This window comes from Argiope bruennichi, chromosome 11 (genome assembly GCF_947563725.1).
Source record: "Argiope bruennichi chromosome 11, qqArgBrue1.1, whole genome shotgun sequence".
NCBI classification, from domain to species: Eukaryota; Metazoa; Arthropoda; class Arachnida; order Araneae; family Araneidae; genus Argiope; species Argiope bruennichi.
The window spans coordinates 39,079,199-39,103,032 of NC_079161.1; the positions used below are offsets into that span (position 1 = coordinate 39,079,199).

The 23,834-nt window shown below is 26.8% G+C and overlaps 1 protein-coding gene across 2 annotated transcripts; it reads right to left on the bottom strand.

The window, feature by feature from the left end:
* Positions 1-1,047: 1,047 nt before the first annotated feature.
* Positions 1,048-23,624, bottom strand: LOC129956987 (proline-rich protein 2-like). Of its 2 annotated transcripts, XM_056069081.1 has the most exons (9): positions 23,435-23,624; positions 21,844-21,920; positions 20,791-20,863; positions 19,234-19,348; positions 16,516-16,626; positions 15,473-15,589; positions 12,238-12,330; positions 8,625-8,732; positions 1,049-8,219 (listed from the first exon to the last, which is right to left on the bottom strand). In XM_056069081.1, the coding sequence occupies exons 1-9, from the start codon at positions 23,498-23,500 to the stop codon at positions 7,129-7,131; spliced, it is 1,851 nt and encodes a 616-aa protein (XP_055925056.1). In that variant the 5' UTR covers positions 23,501-23,624; the 3' UTR covers positions 1,049-7,128. The 2 variants fall into 2 exon arrangements, with proteins under 2 accessions (XP_055925057.1, XP_055925056.1); XM_056069082.1 differs by lacking the exon at positions 12,238-12,330 and having other exon boundaries at positions 1,048-8,219.
* Positions 23,625-23,834: the final 210 nt, after the last annotated feature.

Below are 23,834 nucleotides of genomic sequence, written 5' to 3' on the forward strand. Positions count from 1 at the left end.
ATACGTTCTCATATATACGAATACAAGCGCAATAACTCATAAACGGAATGAGTTAAATCAACGAAATTCGGTATGATATCTTGTGATTGCAACTGTAGTCACAAATTAGCATACCGAAATTTAATACTACCAAAATTTGATACTACAGTGTCAGATTTTGGTTTTATTCTTTTGTCAAAAAGGCGCTTCGAAATACATATTTGCACGATACATTCAGTAAAAATGTTAGATTCATGGCAAATATATGTATTGTAACTTTTGTTCAATAATGACAAGTAAAGCATTTACCTCATTCGTCCCCAAAATCCTTAATTTTAACAGGGGGTGGGGGATAACATCTTAATTGTAGAGCATATGAGAAAGTTTCTGGGAAACCCTTCTTGCTTATTTTTTGTGTTGTGACTTGTGGCACTTTACAAGTCCGCCGACAGTTATCTGTCAGCGATTTAAACCGAGTGCGCGTCTCTTGTTTTTTCAGTAGCGCCTATCCATGCAGCCAGACTTGTCCAATCATGGTTTGATGAACTCGAGGATGAAATTAAACATCTGTCTTGGCTCGCACAGTCACCTGACCTCAATATAATTGAACCTTTATGGTCTATTTTAGAGCGTTCAATACAGAATCGATATCCTCCAATTAGCATCTCTCCCAGAACTTTCGCAATATATTCAGGAAGAATGGTACAATATTCCTCTAAACACTATTCAACACTTGTATGAATCGATTCCTAGGCGAATCCAAGCGGTATTACATGCCAAAGGTGGTCCTTATCATACTAATAAATGATTCTTTATAATCTAAGGTGTTTCCATTATTTTGATAACCACCTGTATATATATATATATATTGCAAGGCATGTCTGAATTCCTGAAACATAATTATTGTATTCAACAATTCAATTCAATGTTTAGGACCGACGGTAGTAAATAAACTCGCATACACAATACAAATATCAAGAATTTTATTAAAGATTGACAAAATAAAAACATCACAGCACCACAGATAGATACTTCAGAAAATTTTGAAGAAAAGTGAAGATGGAAAGCAACAGAATACAAATGGATATAAGTTTAATAATAATAATAAAAAAATGTTGAAAACATTTCTATAAGAGAATAATTAGATACATATCATTATATTTTTTAATACATATTTCACCAAAAAATGCTATTTTTTATCAGATAAGTATCAATCGAATAATAATATCAAAAATGTAAGCAAATCCAAGACTTTAATTCTATTTCATAATAAATCAAAGAATAAAAGAAATAAAAATTACACATCTATAGTTGAAAGAACAAGAAATTCACCAAATTACACAATTAATTATACGATACATTTTTTAGACTTCACAAAATTTTGTATATATATATTTTTAAACACGAAGAATCAGGATGAAGTTAATGAAATAATACACTTATTTAGACATTATTAATGGGACAGAATGATTTCAGGAAAGTTGTTTTGACCAGTAAGCAGGCAAAAACAGACATCTACTTTACAACACACAGAAATTTCAAGAACGACAAGAATTAAAGATGATGCAAAATATTTATCAGTGGTTTTCAAATAAAGGGGACACATTAATTAATATGTGGTAAAATTTTCAAGAAACTTTAGGATTGTACAAATACATCAAATACTACTCATATTTTTAAGCTTAGATGCAAAATCCTGGTAATTTAATATCAACATTAAGTATTCAACAAAATTGAACTTCTTTTCTTTTATATTACATTTTGTATTACAAATGATGATTGGTTTTTACTAATAAATCGGAATTAAAAATTGCTTTACTAAGAGCAAAATAGAACTTTCTTTAAATGTGCTCAATTAAACTGTAGTCAAAGTAAAACAATTCCATGAGACAATTCTCATTAATTTTTTGATAAATTTGCAGGATTAAAAAAAAAAAAATCACAATCAGTCAAGCACATATTCTAAATTAATCAATCTCACCAAATATTTGAAAACCACTGTTCCAAGAAAAGAGACATTGACACCTGTAGATATCTATATTTTCTTCTATTTAAAAATAATAATGATTATTAAATTGGAATGCTAAGGACAATTGAAATTAGATGTGCCGTGTAAAGAATTATATTGATCTAAGTAGCAATAAAAAAAACAACAAAGAAACAGTTTAAGATATCACTGAACTTTTTAGCCATTGATATCAAAATCTGTAGACGAAAATTACTCTTGAAATTTTTTTGCATAAATGAACGTTAACATGTAATCATAAATACAGAACATTAGATGAGATTTATCAATTTTTGAATCTAACAAATGTTTATGCCAATTTTTTATATTGCTCATTCATAACAATTAATACTCCCTCCTTCCAAACTTTCATTGCCTTATTTGCCTCTTTCTCTAATTTAAGAAAAGATCGAAATCATAGTTGGTAAAAACTGTATATATATACATATATATAATTGCCCAGCAGCATTTGTTATACTGTTTTGGTGTTTAGTGACTCATACAACTATTTTTTTTTTCATGTGTGTGAATGAAAAATAAATCATTATGGGATCATAAATTTCAAAAATTTATATTGTATTGTAGCAAAGATTGATGAGCTGAGGTCTGAAATTTTATTATGCAATCATGCATTTTATCTTGAACAGAATGAAGTGTTTATGAGAATTCTACTAAATATAGTAATGGGCTTAGTAAAAGATGATAGGTGAGGAATTTCCCAATAAATAACAATGTTATTAGACTTCTATGTTGCACGCCATTCTGTTCTTACCTTATGGTACAGTTAGAAGTTATTTTCTTTTGGTATTTCTTTTTTGTTTCGAACGGTGGATCATTATTTCAAACCGGTTTTAGTGATTAGTTCTGTCAGATGTCATAACAAATAAAAACATGCAATTTCATAAAACTAACCTAAAATAAATAATTAAAATGATGCCATAAAAATGTGCTAAAATGCAAAAGTAAATTGACCAGTTCATTAAGAAAAAAGAGAGAGAGAGAGAGATCATAAACATAGCCACAAAAATATTAAATATGTCAGCATACATGTGTTAAAGCTGATTTTAAATGAAAATGGCAAATTAGATTGGCAATGGAGATTTTGTTTTATTGTTTTCAACATTATATTGTTTTATATAATTGATAAAAATATCTAAAATTTATTTAAATAGAAAAAATTAAAATTAGGAAACTGAAGCATTAAAAATTTTAGGAAAAATTAAAACAATATAATCAATGGAAATAAGTATCTTTACTCCCAAATAGCAGAAAACAATAAAGAAAGAAATAGCCATCTTTCAATTATATTTTGCAATTTGCACTGTAAATGTAATTTACCACCGGTATGATTAATTATAAGCTTAATGCTCAATGCTAAATTCACGAGTTTGGTTTTATAAGGTTCTGTACATTTCAAACTAAATAAAAAAATTTAAAATTCAATTCAATTTTTAAAATATTAAGAAAACTCAATTTGCAACTTCGGGCAATAAAGAAAAAAAAAAAAATGATGTTTCAGACAATTGCTGTTTGGAGGGAGGAAGTAACATGAATTAGATTTCACCAATTTAATTTGGTGCATTGAGAATTATTAAAAAACAAATAAGTTGACACTATGCAAGAACATCAAGATAACATATATAAACATTCATTTTCAGTAGAAAAATATGAGCAAATTAGGGCTACAAAGCCCACAACTTCGTTTACACTATACACATAATTTCACAAATGGGAGGGGGAAACAGAAACTTTCATCAAATAAGTAACACTATCACTAGATACATTTTAAATGTGTTGATAACCTGATTAAAAATTGATGGCCTTATTCAGAAAAACTTTTAAGGATGAAAATTTATTTTTGTGGCCATTTCTGAAATGAAAATATTTTAAACCAGAGGTTTTCACACCACATTAAGAAGAATATTTTGCAGTTAAATAAGTTCCATGATGATACATTTTGAATATATGTATCATCATAAAAAGATTTCTTTTTGTTTAAAACTACAGACCAAATAGAGTGATTATAATGAAAGAAAAATATATTTTAAATTTACAATATTCAAATTCTTTCATAAGTGAAATTTTTACTTAAATTAATAGCCATATGATGCTACTATTAGTCTACGATAAATTCTTGGAAATATTCCTTATTTATTTTAGTGTCTCAGTATTAACCCCAGAGTTGTAACTATCATATGTCCAGTATGGTCACCACCGCGAGCTCCAGAATGAAAAATTGTATCAGAATAAAATAAAATGTTAAAAGAGACATTATTTTACATTCATTTACATCTTTTTTTTTTTTTCAATAAAAAAAGTATAATGAACTATTATTGACACATGTATCACAGACTGGGAAACCCTGTTCTAATCATCTACTGGAGAAACAAGAATATAAGGAAATACCAGCTCCAAATCAAAAATGAAATGCAAATTTTATGCAATGAATTTAATGATTTTTTTTACTTTGAGAATGATAAATCAACAATTCCTAAATGGGATTTTTTTTAACTGTTTAAAATGCTAGAAAAAAAGCCAATAAGCACATTAATCTTATTAAATAATTAAAAAAAAAAAGCTTATTTAAATATAAACAAATTATCACCATGAATCATAGTTGTGTTTTCTCCATAAACCAGTCCTTATTATAACATGAAAAGAATTTCAATCTAGCATTGAAGATGCAATAAAGATTCAAATAGCATCATAAAAATGTGTAAATGAAATGTAAGTCTTTTCCCATTAGTTTGCAATATTAAAATTGTGCTAAATTTAGCAACTCAAGGTTTTGAAGGATGTAGTTTTTTGCAAACTTTTCCATACAATGTAATTATATTTATCGCAAGCTTTGGATGCTTCATTTTTAACAGAAAATTGGCATTTCATGAGAAATCTAGCAAACATTATTGTTCAAAATCTTCAATTTTTTATCAACATTTCCACTATTATAGCTGTTTTATTTCTAAAAGAAAAGTTATATTTCATGCCAATACGGAGCCAAATCTAATAACCTCTAATTCAAAATATTCATTTTTTTTTTTGCACAACAGGTTGCTGTACCTGTTATATATATATATTGACTGCCCCATTTCTAATAGAAAAGAGGCATTTCATGATATACATTTACACACAGGATCAGGTGCTGTCTAGTAAATGGTATCAAAGGATTATAGCATCAGTTACATAGCAGGAACAAAGAGAGTACCATATAAATGAGCCATACACTGGAAAAACCGTAGAAATATTAAGCACCCTTCAATATATATACAATACCTATAGATTAAATATGATTACACTAAATTTAAGATTAATTTAACTAAAGGAAATATTTATTTAAAAAAAAAGTAATGGCAGGACATGAAAATTTACACAGTAAACAGTTATCAAACATGGAAATAATAATTACACAAGCACAACCAAAAATTATGCTGCAAAAGTTACAAATTTCAGATTTTAAACATATATTATCATATTTGAGCCCACATTCAAGACTTTGAATATGGCTCTATTTAACTTCAAAGAGACTTTGAATTAATTATATAATGTGTGGCACAAAACAATCACAATTATTTGACTTCAAATGCATTATTTTTGGTAGCCAACAAATTTCTATATCAAAGATTATGACCTTAAATGAAATTGTGAAAATTTTCATGTTATTTTCATAGCAAAATTTAGCAATTTTAAATAAGAAAGATTAAGAAAATCATTCCAAATAAAATATGTCATAAAAGTTATTACAAACAACTGCTTTAAACTAAATTTTCATTTAGTTCAATGCATTTTTGCTTCGTTTCTTCTTTCCCAATTTTGGGCTTACAACACTTTTTATTTTTTGTTTGAAATGTTACGATATCAGAAGCTTTTAAATAGAAATCTCTAAAACTTTGATAAACGCCTGATTTATGGTGCACATTTTGAAAACATCCCGAGTAACCCAAATTCAGTTGTGCCACATAAAACCCACTTATTAAGTTTTAATTATTTATGATTTACCTTTAAATAACTTTATCAATTAGTTCATTTTTGAAATAAATAATATTATTTCTGTAACAATTTTTATACACATAATTATATTACTTTAAAAACAAAACTTGTAAGAAAATATTTGCACCATATTTTAAATATGAGAAGCATGTAGAAAGAATAAAATTGATTACAGTAAATGAACACTAGAAATATTTAAATAATCAACTGAAGCATCAATTAAGAATTATAATTTTCTATACAAATTAATCTTATGTTTTTTGTTTATGCTTTGCCACAGAACAATACGTCATAATTTATAAAATCACAATCTAATAAGGTATGCAAACTTACTCTCCAATTTTTCTGTTTGTCTATCTTGAGAATAAAAATTATACAGGTTTTGTAGAAGTTTAAAAAAACAGTATCTGATGACTCAAACTAATAGCATTGGCAAGTCTTTGTTCTGTTATATAGTTTTGAATTTGACAGTATTTAAAAATAAATTATATATTCAAAGAGAATTTAGTTAAAAGCATCATTAAAATGAAACAAATCTATATTTTTAAAAAAAATATTATAAATTTAAACAGACATTTTAAAAATATTTTTAAATTAGATAGAAATTGTTAAATTTTATAATATTTTTATATTAGCCATGTGCTGAAAAGAAAATACACAAACAGAACTGCATTTGCCATAAATGCAATCACTTATGTTTTTCACTGTGACTTCCAGTTTATCATTATCAACAAAAACCAAATTTCTGCACATGAAAAACAGTAAAATACGAATAATAAACAGGATATATTAATAATGCAATCAGACTAAATAATATATGAATACACATAATTAATTAATGGTATGATTATCCAATGAAAGACAACATTAACTTAATCTAAAATCACTATAAGAAATTCCTAAAAAATTAACTTCAAGAATGAAATCTAAAAATAGATAAACTAAAATGACCATAAGGATAAAACCAAATTTAAATTATATGTATAATTAGCAAAAGATCACTTATTCTTCTTGGAAGTAAAAATCACATTTTTAATTATATTAAAATAACAACAACAAAACCTCCAAGTAAAAAAAGGGGGGGGGGAGGATAAAACAAATGTGCTTTCTTATCAAGCTAAAATCATCTCATATTTTCACACAACGCCACTACTGCATTACTGCGACTGATACTGAGAGTAGGCTGGATTCTGCTCATAGTTGTATGCTTGAGAATTAGCATTTGGCCCAGCTTGCCTATGCCCAGCTGGTGGCCCCATCTGATTATTCATATTAGGATGAGACATCGAAGATGGCTGTGAAGTAGGCCTATAGTGAGCATAACTGCCCTGGCCATAATTAGCTGGAAACCTGCTTTGGGGTGTGGAAGATGGTGGAGGGGTAGAATTAGAACCAGCAGAGGGATGCATGTAATTAGATTGCTGTTGAGGAGGAGGGCCATAATTGGATTGAGTTGTAGATGGTGGAGAATTGTAAGAATTTCCTGAAGGTGGTTGGAAATTTTGAGAATGGCCCATATAATTTTGGGATATGGGGCCACCTGAAGGATATCCAGGCTGTGAAGAAGTGGTTGGGGCATATGGTTGGTTGTTCTGGCTGTTATACCACTGAGTAGCATTGGAAGATGGTTGCTGCTGCTGCCCATATTGTTGGTTTTGGTTGTATGTATGTGATGACTGAGAAGTATAGGGCTGTGGTTGTGAAGCGGTTGATGTTGGCGGAACATTGAAACTTCCTTGAGGCTGAGGCTGACTACCACCAGGACCTGGATAGTTTGAATTAGGATTAGGTTGCTGGTTTGGAGGTTGTTGATGTGATGGTGGCTGTTGTTGTGGCTGCTGCTGCTGCTGAGGAGTTTGTGGTGGCTGTTGTGGAGGTTGCTGCTGAGATTGTGGCTGCTGTTGTTGTTGTTGTTGCTGCTGCTGTTGCTGAGATGGTGGCGGTGGTTGTTGAGCTGACTGGGGGTGTGGAGAGGAGCTAGGGCCATACCCCTGCTGAGATTGGCTTGAAGGAGTTGGATAGCTTTGGGGAGATGGATTGCTATAGTTGGAAGGAGGATGATTTTGTTGCTGCTGTGACTGAGGTGGGGGCTGTTGTTGTTGTTGCTGTTGTTGGACATAAGTATTTTGGGGAGAAGGACTGCTATTGTATTGAGTATGAGGAGGAGGTTGTTGCTGCTGCTGTTGCTGTGGAGGAGGTTGACTGGATGGATATGGCTGCTGTGGTTGATACTGCTGCTGTGGTCCAGCTATAAACATAAAAAATAATATTAAATAAATGGAAGTTAAAAAAAATGAAAAGATCTCTTAAAATATCCAAACTTATTTCTTCAAAGGCATATTAAATCATAAGTATAATCTACATCTCAACATGAGTGGAATCAATAAAATACAGATTAATGTAAGAATTATAATTAGCTTATATTAATAGAAACTTCCTTTGTTAATGCTGTATGTATGAAAACTGAATTAACAATCTAAACAACAAAAGTTAATTCAGGTGAGTTTTAGGCTCAAATATCTACTTGTGTTTTTATCAGAAATATTATACACTTCTTTAGCACATTATTGAGTTGAATAATATAGAAACTAGGTAGCATAAAAGAAACCACTTGCTCCTACTGAGTAAACGCTAAAATAAAGCATAAACTTACGAGAATGTCCCACAGGAGGTTGTTGTGATACAGCGCTGAAACTCTGAGGTCCACCTGGTCCATGGCTCTGATTTCCAACAACATTCTGACCTTGCGGCATATTTGGATCTATGAAAAAATAGTAATATATTAGAATAGAGGAATAGAAATGAACCATGATTAGACATTGCAAATTAGCTATATGATGGAAGTGACACCTTAATGACTTCAATATAGAAAGGTCATACTAGCTATTGTGGAAAGGGGAGGGATCAAATGGTCTAGTACCTACATAATAGGTAATATAAAGAATAAATCAACATATAACTTAAATATAATTAAAAACAATATCATCTTTTTATAAACCAATACCTATCACAAAATCATAAAGGATATACCAATTCACAGTTTATAAAATTGGTTAAGTGTTGAAAGGCACAAGAGCCAGATTTGACTATGTTATACCATGCATAGGGCAAAAACAAATATACAATCAACATTCAATCTAGAAATGCTTTTTAGCCAGACAGTGTCTTAATTATAGGTGAAATATATGGTGTTACACATTAAGCTTAAAGTAAAAGTGAAATAAATAACTTCAAACAGATAAATGCTTATTATTCTAAACATTCAGATAAAAACAGTAATTAAAACATTCAACAAAAAATTAAAACCTTCAGATATAATTGCACATTCTATGAAATAATAAGTTTGGTAAAAGGAAGAAAGAAAGAAAAAAGAAATTCAATGCCATACACTAAGCAGATGACCACAGCTCTAATTTTCTTATTGTCATAGAATATGAAGTTGTTGAAAATTTCACTTGTCTCAGATCCAATTTTATAAAGATTTGATTCAAGAAATCTAACCTTAACAAACACCAAAATATTACAATATAAAATTGCTGTCAGATCCATTTTGATTTATGCATCAGAGATATGGGTGATATTCAGAGACAAAATCTATTTTTTGGTGAGTTCCGGAAGAAAAAAAGAAAAAAAAATTTAAAGAAATATTTATGACAGAATAGAGTTGTATAATGTGCAACAATAAAATTATAACAAAAATCAATGCAATTGTTTTAAGAATACTGATAGTAAATTTATAAAATTAATACTATTGAAATAGGCAATCTGACTCTATTGAAAACACTTCTAAAAGAATCATCCTGCAAAAAAAAAAAAAAAAAAAAAAAAAGGGGGGGGGGCTATCTTGGAAGTAGGCCTAAAATTAAACAAAGGTCTGAGCTGATCCAAATTTAAATCCTATTAGATCAGTTAATTAAAGAAGTCCAGAAGGAAACAAAAGAAAATGAAATAAACTCAATGCTGGATTAAACCATTGAGAAGTGTGGCAATTGCATGAGGATACTGATCCGAGACCATTTTGTATTATTATACATATCTCAATGGTAGCAATGAGTGAAAAATTAGGGGACTAAAAATTATTCAAAATATCTTACGTTAATGACAACTTAAAATGAGAGCATGAAGAAAACTACATGACACTAATACCAATCAATAGAGATTTATAAATTATTAAATCTTTGTGTAATGAAATGAGTTCTGACAAAAAAAAATAAACTCCAGTTTTAAATACAAAGCTTTATATAATATATATTGATTATACTATTTTATATAAAGAATAGTAATTTTGCTAGATTATATTCCTCTACTATATAATTCTTTTAAATGTAAAAAATACTTTTTATTCACTTTGGATTGGCAGAGAGTGAGTCACCTGAGCTATGATATTTGAGGTTTGTTTAGCCAGAATTGTTTGAAATATTTAATGAAAATTATTATTATTCCATAGTAAGTATTTATAGTGCACTTGACACTGAAATGGTGTCAAAAAACCTTAAAGTAAAGCTTTAATTAACACCAAATGAGTTTAAAAAAACTTTATTAATTCTACTTTTATACACACCATTTGTGGCAACACTAATGAATAGCTTTCTGGTTATCTTTTTTTGAGTAACAGAAAATTTTCATCTCTTGACTAGCAATTATTTGAATACATAAGTAATACATGTGCTAACTTTGCACTGTTTTTTTAAAAATAGAAATGGAGCATCCATCTATATCAAATGAAGAAAAAAAAAGTGAAGTAAGACTGAGCGAAAATCTGGTAATCCGAAAAGGAAAAGTGACTGCGAAGCTGCTAAGTTTGTGGCAAAATGTGAAAAATTGATTACATATTTAGATAATGGAGATATAAGCAAATAATGTTCTCATTGCGGGGCTTTGAGAAAAATTGATTGAAAAGCTGCTAATTTGTGGCAAAATGTGAAAAATTGATTAAATATTTAGATATTGGAGGTATAAGCAAATAATGTTCTCATTGCGGGGCTTTGAGGAAAATTGATTGCAAAGCTGCTTAGTTTGTGGCAAAATGTGAAAAATTGATTAAATATTTAGATATTAGAGATATTAAGCAAATAATGTTCTCATTGCGGGGCTTTGAGTTTTGAATCAGAAGATCAGAAAATATATGTTTTGAACATGGAAATATTAAGCTTCCAACAATGAATGAATGGCCAGTGGATTTTAAAAACTTGCTAACTACAACTGATGAACAATGCATATGTTATCAACAAAATCAGGGTTGGCGAGAGAAAGACAACAAAGCCTCCTAGTACATATCTATGACAGACAAAAATACAGGGAGCGGGGGCTCTTTAAATCATAACTTTCTTTTTCTAGGCATTTTAAATTTTTAGTACGTCTAAAAGTTTTTTTTATTTTTATTTGAATCTATAAGCAACACTAGAGTAACACACTCACAAAAAAAAAAAAGGGCAAACAATCAGATAAAGAAGGTGTGTGAGTGTGAAAGAGTTCAAAAGCATTCCGAGTTTACATATCTTGAAAAGATTCAATCTTATTCAATTCTAGCTCAAGCAAGGCACATTTATTTTAACCACATTATCTTCATACGATACTGTAGCTCAGCAGTGGATAGTTTAAGTTACAGAATTTACAAGAAGTATAGAAAGTCACAACTCCATTCAACTCAGAAGTTAAAAGTGAAGATTGAAATCAAGAGGTTAGAAAATAATTTTAAGAATGCAGACAATTTGTATCACACACACGAATATATGAGTATGAAAAACGATATTGTATACAATTTTCACAATATCAAAATGTTCACCAGTATAGCCAATGAAGCAACAATAATTGACTTTTTAAACACTTTTTATTCTTTAAAATTTCATAGATGCAACTCAATTTTTTAACTTTTATCAAGATTTCTTTTTCCAAACCATGGAGGAAGCAAAATCCAGATAGAACAAATAGATAAGCAAAAAGGATGAAAGAAAGAGCATGAGAAAGAACTTCAAGAAATTTGCAAACTTCAGTGTTTCGATTCTGTGAGAAAATTAAAAGCCTGCAAAAACCAAAGTTACAGTGAAGACAAAATTCAAGAAATTAAGAAATTACTTAATTTGAAATTATCACACACACACACAAAAAACATATTAATAATACCCAATCTTAATATAGTGCCTATTTAAAATAAGAAAACTAAACTTTTGTAAATAAATTTAATATATAATTTATAAATAATATAAATAACAAAAAACACACAATACATGATATAAGCAAATACAATAAAATGCTAAGACACTCACGAGATTGTGCATTAGGGGGTTGAGAAGCAGAATTAAAATTAGATCCGGGTCCATGAGGTTGATTAGGATTCTGATTATTAGGCATGGGCTGATCTGAAAGCAAGCACACAGACACAAAAAATAAGAGCAGCTGAAAATTATGACCAAGGACAATTATATATGCAATTGATTCTAACATAGAACAGGACTTCTTAAAGTGATTACAACTTTTTTTTTAAATACTAATTTAAAAAAAAATCATTTAATGATTTTTAACAGAAGATATTTCTCCACAACTCCAGAATTAGAAATAATTAAGTGCATGAAATATCAATTATATATTTTAAAATATTTAATTGGGTTTTTAAACATTGGTGGTGTTATTTAAGCTAATGTGATTTCTTCCTTATTTTTAATTATAAATATTAAAGTTTGGACGAAGAAAGCTTTATGACAACTTTCAAAATAATAAAAATGTTTTTTTTTTTTTTTTTTTTTTTTAAGAAACTTTAAATACACATAAAATAAAATATTTTAACAGAACTGATTCAATATTTAATGAATAACATATATATCCAACAATAACTAGACATAATTAACAGTAAAAGCTAATAAATTATTGAGAAGTCTATCTTAGAATAACTGCAATACAAATAATCTACCAACAAAATCCACATACAGGACTCTGATGCATGATTATAGATCTATAGAGAAAATTTATTCTCATTTTTTTTCTTGAGAAATATAATTTATTGTTCAGGATAGTTCCCAAATGAATAATTAACCAGAAAAATAACACAATATATATTTTTTTATATGAAAATACGCTACAACATGGTGGAAATTTAAAATCCACTGTTTCATTGAGAAATTTCCTTAAAAATTCAATGTTTTTTACATCAAAGACAATTTTTTTATTGGAAACACTGACTAGCTTTATTTTCTTTGTAATACTATCTATCTCTATCAGACATGAGGTGTAACTGATAGACATAGCATATATTGTCATATAAATGGCTTTAAGAAAAAAGAATTAGTAAAATTTTCCATCAAGAAAGACAATTTCACAAACCTTTATTTGATTAATTCACCATTAAGAAATTAAGCCAAAAAACATACTTTTTTACCCTTTTAGAGCATCTAGTATTTTGCCTGAAATTACAATAGTTTACAAAGAATTGCTCCTTGTTTATTTACATAACTAAAAATGGAACTACTAACTATCTTTTATTATTTTTGTGACAAATGTGCATATGCAGAGCTACCTATGGTGGAAGGAAAAAAACTAGTCAGTGTTTTAACACAAAATTTTGAACAGGTAACCATGCTCCAAACAGAACAAATAAATAACTTTGTCAAATGTTTATACTTTGTATGTAAATGTTTGCATTTTAAAAGTGTAACAAAATTAAATGATCTGAAAAAAAAAATAGCTTGGTATTATATCTTTAACCCTTCAAATGGTCATTTTTTTTCTAGTCATATTATGTTAAAATATTTTTAGGCTTGAAATTAGAATAAGGAAAGGGATTCATTTAATTTATTAGATAAATTTATTTTGATTAATTAATTAATTTGGTTAATTAATAATTAAGTAACAAATCAAGACACATCATTTTGTCTAAGAACTGAAGCATCTAAGTTTCTGACTTACTAAAAATATGTGTCAGAACTTATGCCAACCTACATAATTTCATACAAAGATTGATAAATTTGGTAGGAAGCATACTTCCCACGGCCCTAAAAAGGGTAAAATGAACAAACTTATTAATAAACTAAGTAAAAATATTTCTGATGCAAATTTAAATTCAGAAAATTAAATTAAATTCAAAAAATCAGATGCAATTTTAAATTCAGAAAAATATTATTACATAGAAGTAAAGTTATAAATTAATCAACTGCAATTTTTTGGTCATTTTTTATTTTTTAAATTTGAGCAAAATGAGTATCTACAATTTTTATTTGTTTACAAAAGAAAGTCCATACTACAATGTAACAAGATGCAAACAGATTTAAAGAAAATGCTCCAAAAACATATATATGTTTTGATAATTATCTTAAATTAATTTTTTTTCCTAAAAAAAGATTGAAGAGTATATAGGCAAGAATTTTCAATATTCAAATAACATCTCACCAAGAAGGGCAGAATAAAATTAATATTTTCTTGTTAAATAAAAACAATAAAATAATAATTAAACTTAATGACTTTTCTGAAAGACAAAAAAAGTTCAAACAAGATACTACTTTTCCCTAGAAAACACTAATTTCAAAACATTTGATAAAATTAAAAAAATAGCAAAGAAAATAATAAAAATGTGAAATGCTAAATTAGCACAAAGATGAAGGTATTGTTTTAAAGAAGTACATAGATAATTTAAGAGGGTAAAAAAGAATAGAAAATAATATCTGTATAAAACAGTCAAATCTCATGGAATGATAACAAAAATGATACAGGAATCTTTTTATAATTTTCTTTTATTTCTTACTTGTATATAATTCAATAATAAATATGATCATTTTAAATCTTTATAAAAACTAATTGTATCTTTTTTTACTCATTGATTTTTCTTTAAATAGATACCAATCATAATAATTGCTTACTTATTAAGCAGAAGAAAAAAATTCTTGTTGATTTAGTGATAAAATCCAGGAGTCATAAATATTCAGAAGTACCCAAATTTCAAATACTTGAAATTTCTCATCAACAGATTTTTTTTTTAAACATTTATTTAAAAAATTGTAATTGTTCCACAGAATTCTGAAAAAATTTTGTACTTGGACAATGCCACTTAAAATTTATACTGAATATCATAATCTTACACATAAAAACTTATTGTTTTACTTTCTCTCATTTTATTAATGTTGTTGTATTTGCACACTCATGGTTGACTTTGTGTTGCCAGAAAAGTAATACAGATCTTATTTTTTGGTGTTTTATTAACAAATCTGAATTTCAAAGGAATTTAGTTTTTCGTTGCATTTAACTTTTTTTTGTTAAAAAAAGAAATAAAATGTTATAAAAATTAATGAGTTGAGAAAGAAAGAAAAATTGTACCAAATTTTATGCTTGGAAAGACAATGCCCACTGTCAAGCTAGTGGAAAAGTGCCAAGTATCCTTTTGTGATTATAAATAATTGTAATCATTTGGTAATCTAATTTAAAATCTGGTATAAATGGGAATTTCTTTTCTGTATATTTAATAATAGGTCATATATCAAGTGCAGAACATCTAAAAACACATGCAAAAAAACTTACGAGCATGTGGTCCACTTTGATTCGGAGGAGAAGGGTTGAAGTTCGAAGGAACAGTTGATGGAGGACCATGTGGTTGATTTCCACCAGGTGTAGGACCACCAGCAGCCATCTGTTGATCTATTTTATTTAAATGTTAATCTCAATTTTTTTATCATAATATAACTGATTAAAATTATATTGATTTAAAATCCAAGTTTTAAATCAATATAATCAAAGATGCTAAATTTTATTGCAATAATTTAAACATATATGTTTTTTAGAAAATAAGAAATTATAAACAAAGGAATTAAAAATACACAAGAAGGGGAATACTTTTAGTTAATATTAGGTTTTTTTTTTCAGAAAGAAAAACTGAAAAGTAGATGTCAAATTTAATATTTAAAGAAAAAGGTGGGATTTGGAAAACAAACGATGTTTCCAAAATTGCAAACATAGTTTTAATTTTTTGGTAATTCTTAAAAATATGCATCTGCACATATATAACCTTCATTTAATATTAGTATTAAATAATAATAATCAGCAATTAAAAAGTTGCTTCATATATCTTACATAAATAATTACATAAATTACAAAAAAAAAAAAAAAAAAAAAAAAAAAAAACTACAATTTATAATACAAATTATGATATATAGTGAATTATTATATCTTGTAAACATAATAAAATATTTGCAATGACTAAGACATGTTTCATTGTATGGAGTTCAATAATCAAATTCCACAATTATTTTTCTCCAAACAGAAGAAAAAAATTACTGACATTTTGCAGAAAACATACTGGTTAATATTTGGCAATATTCCAAAAATCTATAAATAAATTATTTTTAACAAGTTAGAAACAATTATTGGCAATGAATTTAAAATATGAGATTATTCCAATGATAACCTTAAATTCAAGTTATGCTTAAATAATATATATTTAAATTTGCAGGGTATATTATTAACGAGCGTTACAAAATTAAAACACACATAAAAATATTATCTATAAAATTGCATAATTTTTACACACAAGTAAGGATTTAAAATATATATATATATATATTTACGTTGTTGTCCAACAGGTGGTTGAGGGCCTGAGCTGAAGTTTTGCATTCCACCAGATACTGGGCCATGAGGCTGATTAGCATTAACTCCTTGAGTAGAACCCATTGTCGGATCTAAAAACAATATACTTTATAAATAATCTTTAAATAAATGCAAATTGAAAGCAAAATTCTCAATGTGTGTGAAGCAATACATGTTTTTAAAAATTACTGAACACAATATTTTTAGACTCGCCCATACACATAAATATTAATAACGGAAATAAAAGTAAAATAAAAGTATCTGAAATAGTTCAATATAATGTAAACTAGCCATCTTTGGCGACCAGCCAGTTCGGCAGTATTAATGCTAGCTAAAATGTTCAATTTATATTTTATGCAATTTGTTTTCATAATAGGTTTATCAGAAAAATATTTTTATGCTTCAAATTTTGATAGACATATCATTCACTTATATTATTATAAAGGCCTTAAGCAGTTATGTTCATTGTATTATTTGCTTCTCTCTAATTTTCTATAATGCTAGTAAAATTCAATTTTAAATTAAAGTGGAAATAATGAAACTCCAATTGATATAAAGACGTATTTTAGTGAATCCCAACATGCCTTTGAAAAAAAATATGAAAACTGAAAGCAGAGTCGTTCAGCATTGAAGTCTTATGTGCATAACAGAATAATTTTCATAATTTATAATATCTCAAAAGAATTATTCAACAAAAATTTCATGGATTCAATAAAAAATTCAATTTTTATTTTTATTTTTAAAAGGATCTAAATGCTGTCAGCAATAATAATTTTTTTTCGGTTTATAAATATATTTTAAAAAATTATGAAGTTAAAGATTTAAACAGTCCTTAGGTCCTAAAAAATCATATTCTGCAAAATATTCTTGACTCTCCAACTTTAAATAAATAAATAAACTTTTATATTTTCTGCATCCAAATCTGACCGAATTATTAAATTTTCAATAACACAATATTACAAAAATCAACATGTTCTAATCTAGGCCAATCACTCTTGAGAAATTCTGAAAGATGATTGCATTTTTTGAGACGGTCAATGAAGTGATCTATAATTACTCGTTTTTATAGAATAATGATGTTGGAATTTTCATAAGTCAGTCAGCATTAGTGATTGATTTAGTTGATTGGAGTGCAAGTCTTTTTATTTAAAATATTGGTGTCTTAAGGATATTCAGTTACTTATGATTCACAGAGCAGAGTATCTAAATAAAAGCTAAAGATTCGTAATTTATTGACACAAATTATGTAAAATTTAATTATTTACTTCATCTAGATCATTTGCTAACAGATGTATATATGTTACTAAAGGTTAGCAAATTAGCTCTTAGGTTCCAATTAGAGTAGACATCTTATAGATATTAAACCCTATTTGAATTAAATAAAACTGTTTAATTGAATTAGTAATATAGGTATTGTGAAAGATTGTAAAAAACATTTCTTTGCATTTACTTTTCAAAAAATATCATGTTTCATATTTAATTAATTTCATATAGACATGTGCTGAAAATTTTTATATATTTAATTTGGTACGATAGTTAACATATTTTTTAATTTGAGCTTTTGTCAAAAGATGGCAACACATTGATAAATGTTAATTTTTTTCCCATTAACGTGCAACACGCTTGTGCAACTTAAATTTTACTTTTATTTTGCACAAAATAAATTGTTGGGAAATATGATTAAATTATTTTATAAAATTCATTAAAAATAGAAATTTAATTTGTTCATAAAAACATTTGTATCATAGAAAATATAATTTTTAAATTTCAATATGATGTAAAAATACATTTTGTGCTATAATATTTTTGGAAGTTAAAGAGGAAAAATGCCACTATTTTGATAATTTTTAATTAATTAGAATTCTAATTTAAAAAAAATTTTAAATTTGCTCCAAGGTGCACTTTCCTAGCCACCAAAGTATACATGTTCCATATTTGATAGCTGTAGGTAGAATGTTCAGGCCTACAGGAGCCAACATATTGAGTTTTATTATAAGTATGGATATAAAAATATTAAAAGATTTAGTATAGTTTCTTTACTGTACTAAATTTTTTACATAAAGCAATTTCAACTCTTTATAAATTATCCAACAAAGTAGTATGTTTTATTTAAGTAGTAAGATCATATAGAATCACTAAAATTCGCATCAGTTATTTTATTTTATTTTTATTATTATTATTATTCATTTATTTTCCTCAATAACAGTTTTCCACTATCACCATATATTACTTTTTAAGCAATAGTAATTTAGATGTATTTATTTAATGATTAATTAAAGGAATTTATATGTCTATTAAATGTTAATACATTAGTAGAAAATAATATAAAAATTAATGCAAAGGACATTATATTATTCATAAATGTTGAAAGAAAAACTACTAAATTTTAGATCACTTTAGAGTCATAGCAACAATACTTCACTTCTTTTCAATTTTTGTAATCTAAAAGAAATTATTTCTCCAGCTATCTTACCATTATTGGTTTTATTCTCAATAGCAATTTCAAATAACTATTTTTGATATTTCAAGTATGATAACACACAATTTTTAGTCTGAGGATATATTGTAATACTTATTTAATAACAGTTAAAATATATTATTTCCTTACATTTATGATTGTTTTAAAATTTAAATACCAATTAAAGTTGCTCATAAAATCTAACTCCTTTTAGCATTTTAAATCGAAATTGTTCGCTTACTTTGATTCATGTTGCCTCCTGAAGGTTGATTTTGATGACCTTGGAAAGGAGGTTCTGCATTTGGCATTTGTTGAGTTGGAGGCCCATGTTGCATATGGGGCTGAGGTGTAGGAGGCTAGCAAAAGAATATCAAGATTATATTCATCAATATTAATACATACATTCTTTCTCACGTTTAAATTAACATTCTTTACATATATAATAGGAATTTAATAACAAGGCTTAATAAGAGATGAAATTTCATAGAAATTCTTCTTTTATTGGATGTTTATAGTAATGCAGAATCTCAGGTACTACTATAAAATTTGTTCAATAATAGACATAAAAATTATTTTAACCCCATAATTTTTTTCAAAACAACAGTTGTATGCCTTTGCAAAATAAAAGATATTTTTTTAAAGAAAGTTGGGAAATGAAGTCATTAAATATGGTTATTTATAAATAAAATAATAATTCTATAATTTTAATACTTAACTCATTTAAATAACCAATTATATGAACAAAGTGCATTGAAAGGTAATTAATATTAGTAGAATTTAATCTTAATAATAACATAAATATTCTGTTAAATGAAACTAAATTTAAAATAAAAGATGTTTCTTTAATACATCTCTTTTACACCATCTTATGATTCATAGAATCAAATATTATCTGATTACAGTAATGAAATCACATAAGTAAACTATAAATTTGAATTATTACTAAAGTTTTAATAGATATGTAATATGTTTAAATAAGGTTAAAACTAAAAAAAGAAAAGGAACATATAGCAGTCTCAAGAATCTGACACTGATCGGGTGGTGGGGACACAAATATGGCTCCACTAAAGATCCATGTTTTCAAAAGGGCAAGAAGAAGAATTAAAGAAAAACAAATTTTTGCATATGGATTGGCATGAAATAAATAGATTTTGAAATATTCATTAAATATAGAATGGTTTTTAGTGTAATTTCAAACATTAAATTCAACCAGAAAAGGTACTTTGCAATTAAATATTTTTAATTTTTCTTAAATGAACTACTAATCCAGCACTTTTGCTTAGCTTGTCTTTAGTGTGATATTGCCAGATTACTGAGAGTATATTGCATAACTATAAAATTTCTTGAACCGTTAATAAAACTGATTATTTAATCATCATATATGACAGAAATGTAAACTTTTCTGTACACTTACACAATATGGTAATCAGACTTCTTCTTTATATAAAGGATTTTAAATCAATAAAATATCGTAGCAAGTCCAAAAATTATTTTTAAATAGTCACAGCCAAAAGTGAAAATATAAGCTTCCATTTCAATTAAAATAAATAATTCATTGAATGCACTTTTTTGGCATTAGGACATCATGGCGTTTGTTGCAAAAAAAAAAAAAAAAAAAAAAAAAAGTTTCTCGCCACATTTCAATCAATCAATCGAATAAATAATCTATGATATTTTAAACTGATACATACAAGTTAAATAAATATAAATAATTTATGTTTAAAAAAAGTTTTCAGAAAAAAAAAGCTATTTTTTAAAGGAATATCTATATTAAATGGATAAAAAGATATATATTTACAGGCAAAATACCAGGAACAGCATCTGCAATAGAAGCCAAATACACCAAATTTCTATGAAGAATTTGCTGATATCTAGTAGAACAAGTAAATACAATTAATTCTCCTTTCACATGTGAAAATCACTTAGCCAACAATTTTAGTACTTAAAACGTAACAGTTAATTTGAAAATATATAAATATTATTTTTGTAATAAATCCTATCAAAAAAATATAAAAGTGAGATAAATAAAAATTAGTGTGAGGAAAGCTAAGATCATAATTCTCTCTCTCACACACACACAATATCAAGTCTACCAAATGTTTGACATGAAAATATCCATCATACTAACTTTTGTCTTTGTTTCTCAAATACGCATAACTTTCCCAATCCATATAAATTATTTGAAAGGAGACGTTTAAAGAGAAATTTCCAAGCAATGATTCAACTATCTTACATTCTTCAAAATGTTAAAGATATAAAAAATTTTCATAGTATTAAAATATAGCATTAGTTACAGAAGTAACATTTTATATTTCTTAATCATAAATAAATATATCTTGCAAAATAAAATTAAAAATTTCATAGTTAAGAATAAATTATCTTGATGTACTGCTACAATTCAAAACAGAAAAAAACCACCACCACTACCCTACAGTGTTATGTAATCACTGAAATATATATATATTCTTTTGTATAATACTTAAACTTAATGCTGTCATATCTTACACTTTCATGTTTTATACTCTGATATTTTTAAAATTTTATGCATGTTTTTTTCCCATTGAAATTCCCATTGAAAATGTGCTATAATAATTTTAATGCAATGAATAAAAATTAAAATATTAGTGAATATTTAAAATTTGGTTGTCGATTTTAAAGATCGATTAACTAACTCATTTACATGGATAGAAAAGTTTACAAAATTAAAACATATTAAAAATAAAAGGGATTAACTAAAGATGAAAAGAAATATATTTTAATATGTCAAACTAATAAAAACTAATATTACATAAACTTTAATCAAATAACAGAATTTAATATTACAAATATAATTTTTAACAAAATATTTTACTGGTGACATTCCACAGGTTTCCCTTTATTCTGATAATCCAAGATTGCTTGAATTAGTTGCGTATTTTCATCCAGCATCTGAAACAAGTAAAAAGTAAATAAAGATAACCACATATTATATTTTTAGCAAAAGATGTTTTTAGACTCTGAAAATCTTTTTATTTTGATCAAGACATATTATTTTAAGTCACTGAAAAAATATATTTAAATCTGAGATAATATCTTTTTATTAAATTTAATATATGCCAAATATTTGGTAAACACATTAAGCATGTTCATCAGGAAACAGAAAATTATAAGAAAAAGAAATTGAAAAAGCTTTTATAACTTTTGTGCATTTGAAACACTAACCTCTACTTGAAGGAAAAAAAATATTTTTATAAATTCATAAGTAAGACTGCTTTTATGTTTGAAATTAAGTGACAAGAAAACGAATTTATTTTAAAAGTACAGATAAATTGAACTTATCACATAAATGTTTATATATTAAAAATTTTAAGAAAGAAATAGTTTTTAGTTCTATAAGCATTTTCACAGGAAATGTTTAGAAATTTTTCTGAAGTCACAGCATGAGATTCTCATTGGCAATATTCCTTTAAGGAATCTTCTTGTAAAAATTAACCATGTTTTATTGGTTATATTTTCATTAAATCATAATAAAAATCTATATGAAGCAAAACATATATTTCAGAAGAATGGAACATTAAGAGTGTTCGATGGAGCAAAGATAGTTAGAATATAACAGCATGCCACTACAAATACTGCAAACCTTAACTTTCAAACAATAAATCCTACGAGAAATTATTTGGTAGAATGAAAAATAAAGAAAATACTTTTGTTAGAAAATAAATAGTGTTTTCCTTCATGTAGTAACATTTAAAAAAAATAAAATTCAAATAGCTCAAGGATGAAGAAATGTTAAAAATCAGTGTATAGTAGCATAAACAAAATCAGAAAATTAGCACATCAAAGATAGTTTATAGAATATTGGTAATGTCTATCACTAAATTAAAAAAAAAGGATCACCATTATACATATACTGTTACTATTGTACAGATAATCTTTTATAATAGCTATTACTCTAATTTTAAACAAAAAGTTACTAATTTAAAATTTTTAGTTTTATTTATGGAAATATATCCTGTCAGGATATGTTATGGAAACACTAATTCTTTGTGCAAATCAAAATTTAATCTCGAAATTACTGCATTCCATAAAATACATGATAGTTTCACTTTAAATTGCTTCAATTAATCGAATAAATTTCCATGATCATGATGAAATATCGCCAATTTAAGATACATTTCATGTCATCAACAATTATATCCATTATTTTTTGGAAATGTGAATTTGTAACACAATAAAACATGAGAACCGAAAATGAAACTATTAGTCTCCGTCGTCTTCATAATTTAACTATTTTAATAAGTACAAAATAGTATTTAAAGTAGAAATAAATGATCTCATGGAAACTACAATTATACAAGTTAATTTATTTTAAACTGTCAAATGTTAACGCTTTTAATGTGATAAAGAATTTTTTTTCTTACATCCTCTAGTTATTCAGAGATAGAAAACGTAAGTCTATATACCTTTTGTATTTGTGCCGGTGATGGAGCAGGTCTCCCTTTCGAAGGAGGCACGTAAGCTACTGACATCTTCGATACTTTCAAATCTCACCACGATATTAATAAAATGATAATCACACTAGAATAAACAAACGCTTAAAAAAACCAGCACGAATTTACTGGAATCGATATTTACGTTGTCATTTTTTTGGTTAGAAAGAGAAAAAACACTTCACTTCAATTTCGAAGCTTCATATTGCATAAATGTATAAAAAAGAAATATTGATCCATTTCATGAAGTTTTTCAAAGATATTTTCATTATTCAGTCTTAAAAAATTATGAAACGCAATTACATTCACCATTTTAAATAAATTATGGCTTTGAACAAGGGCTCTTTTCCTAATAGATCTGCCGAGTAGGCGA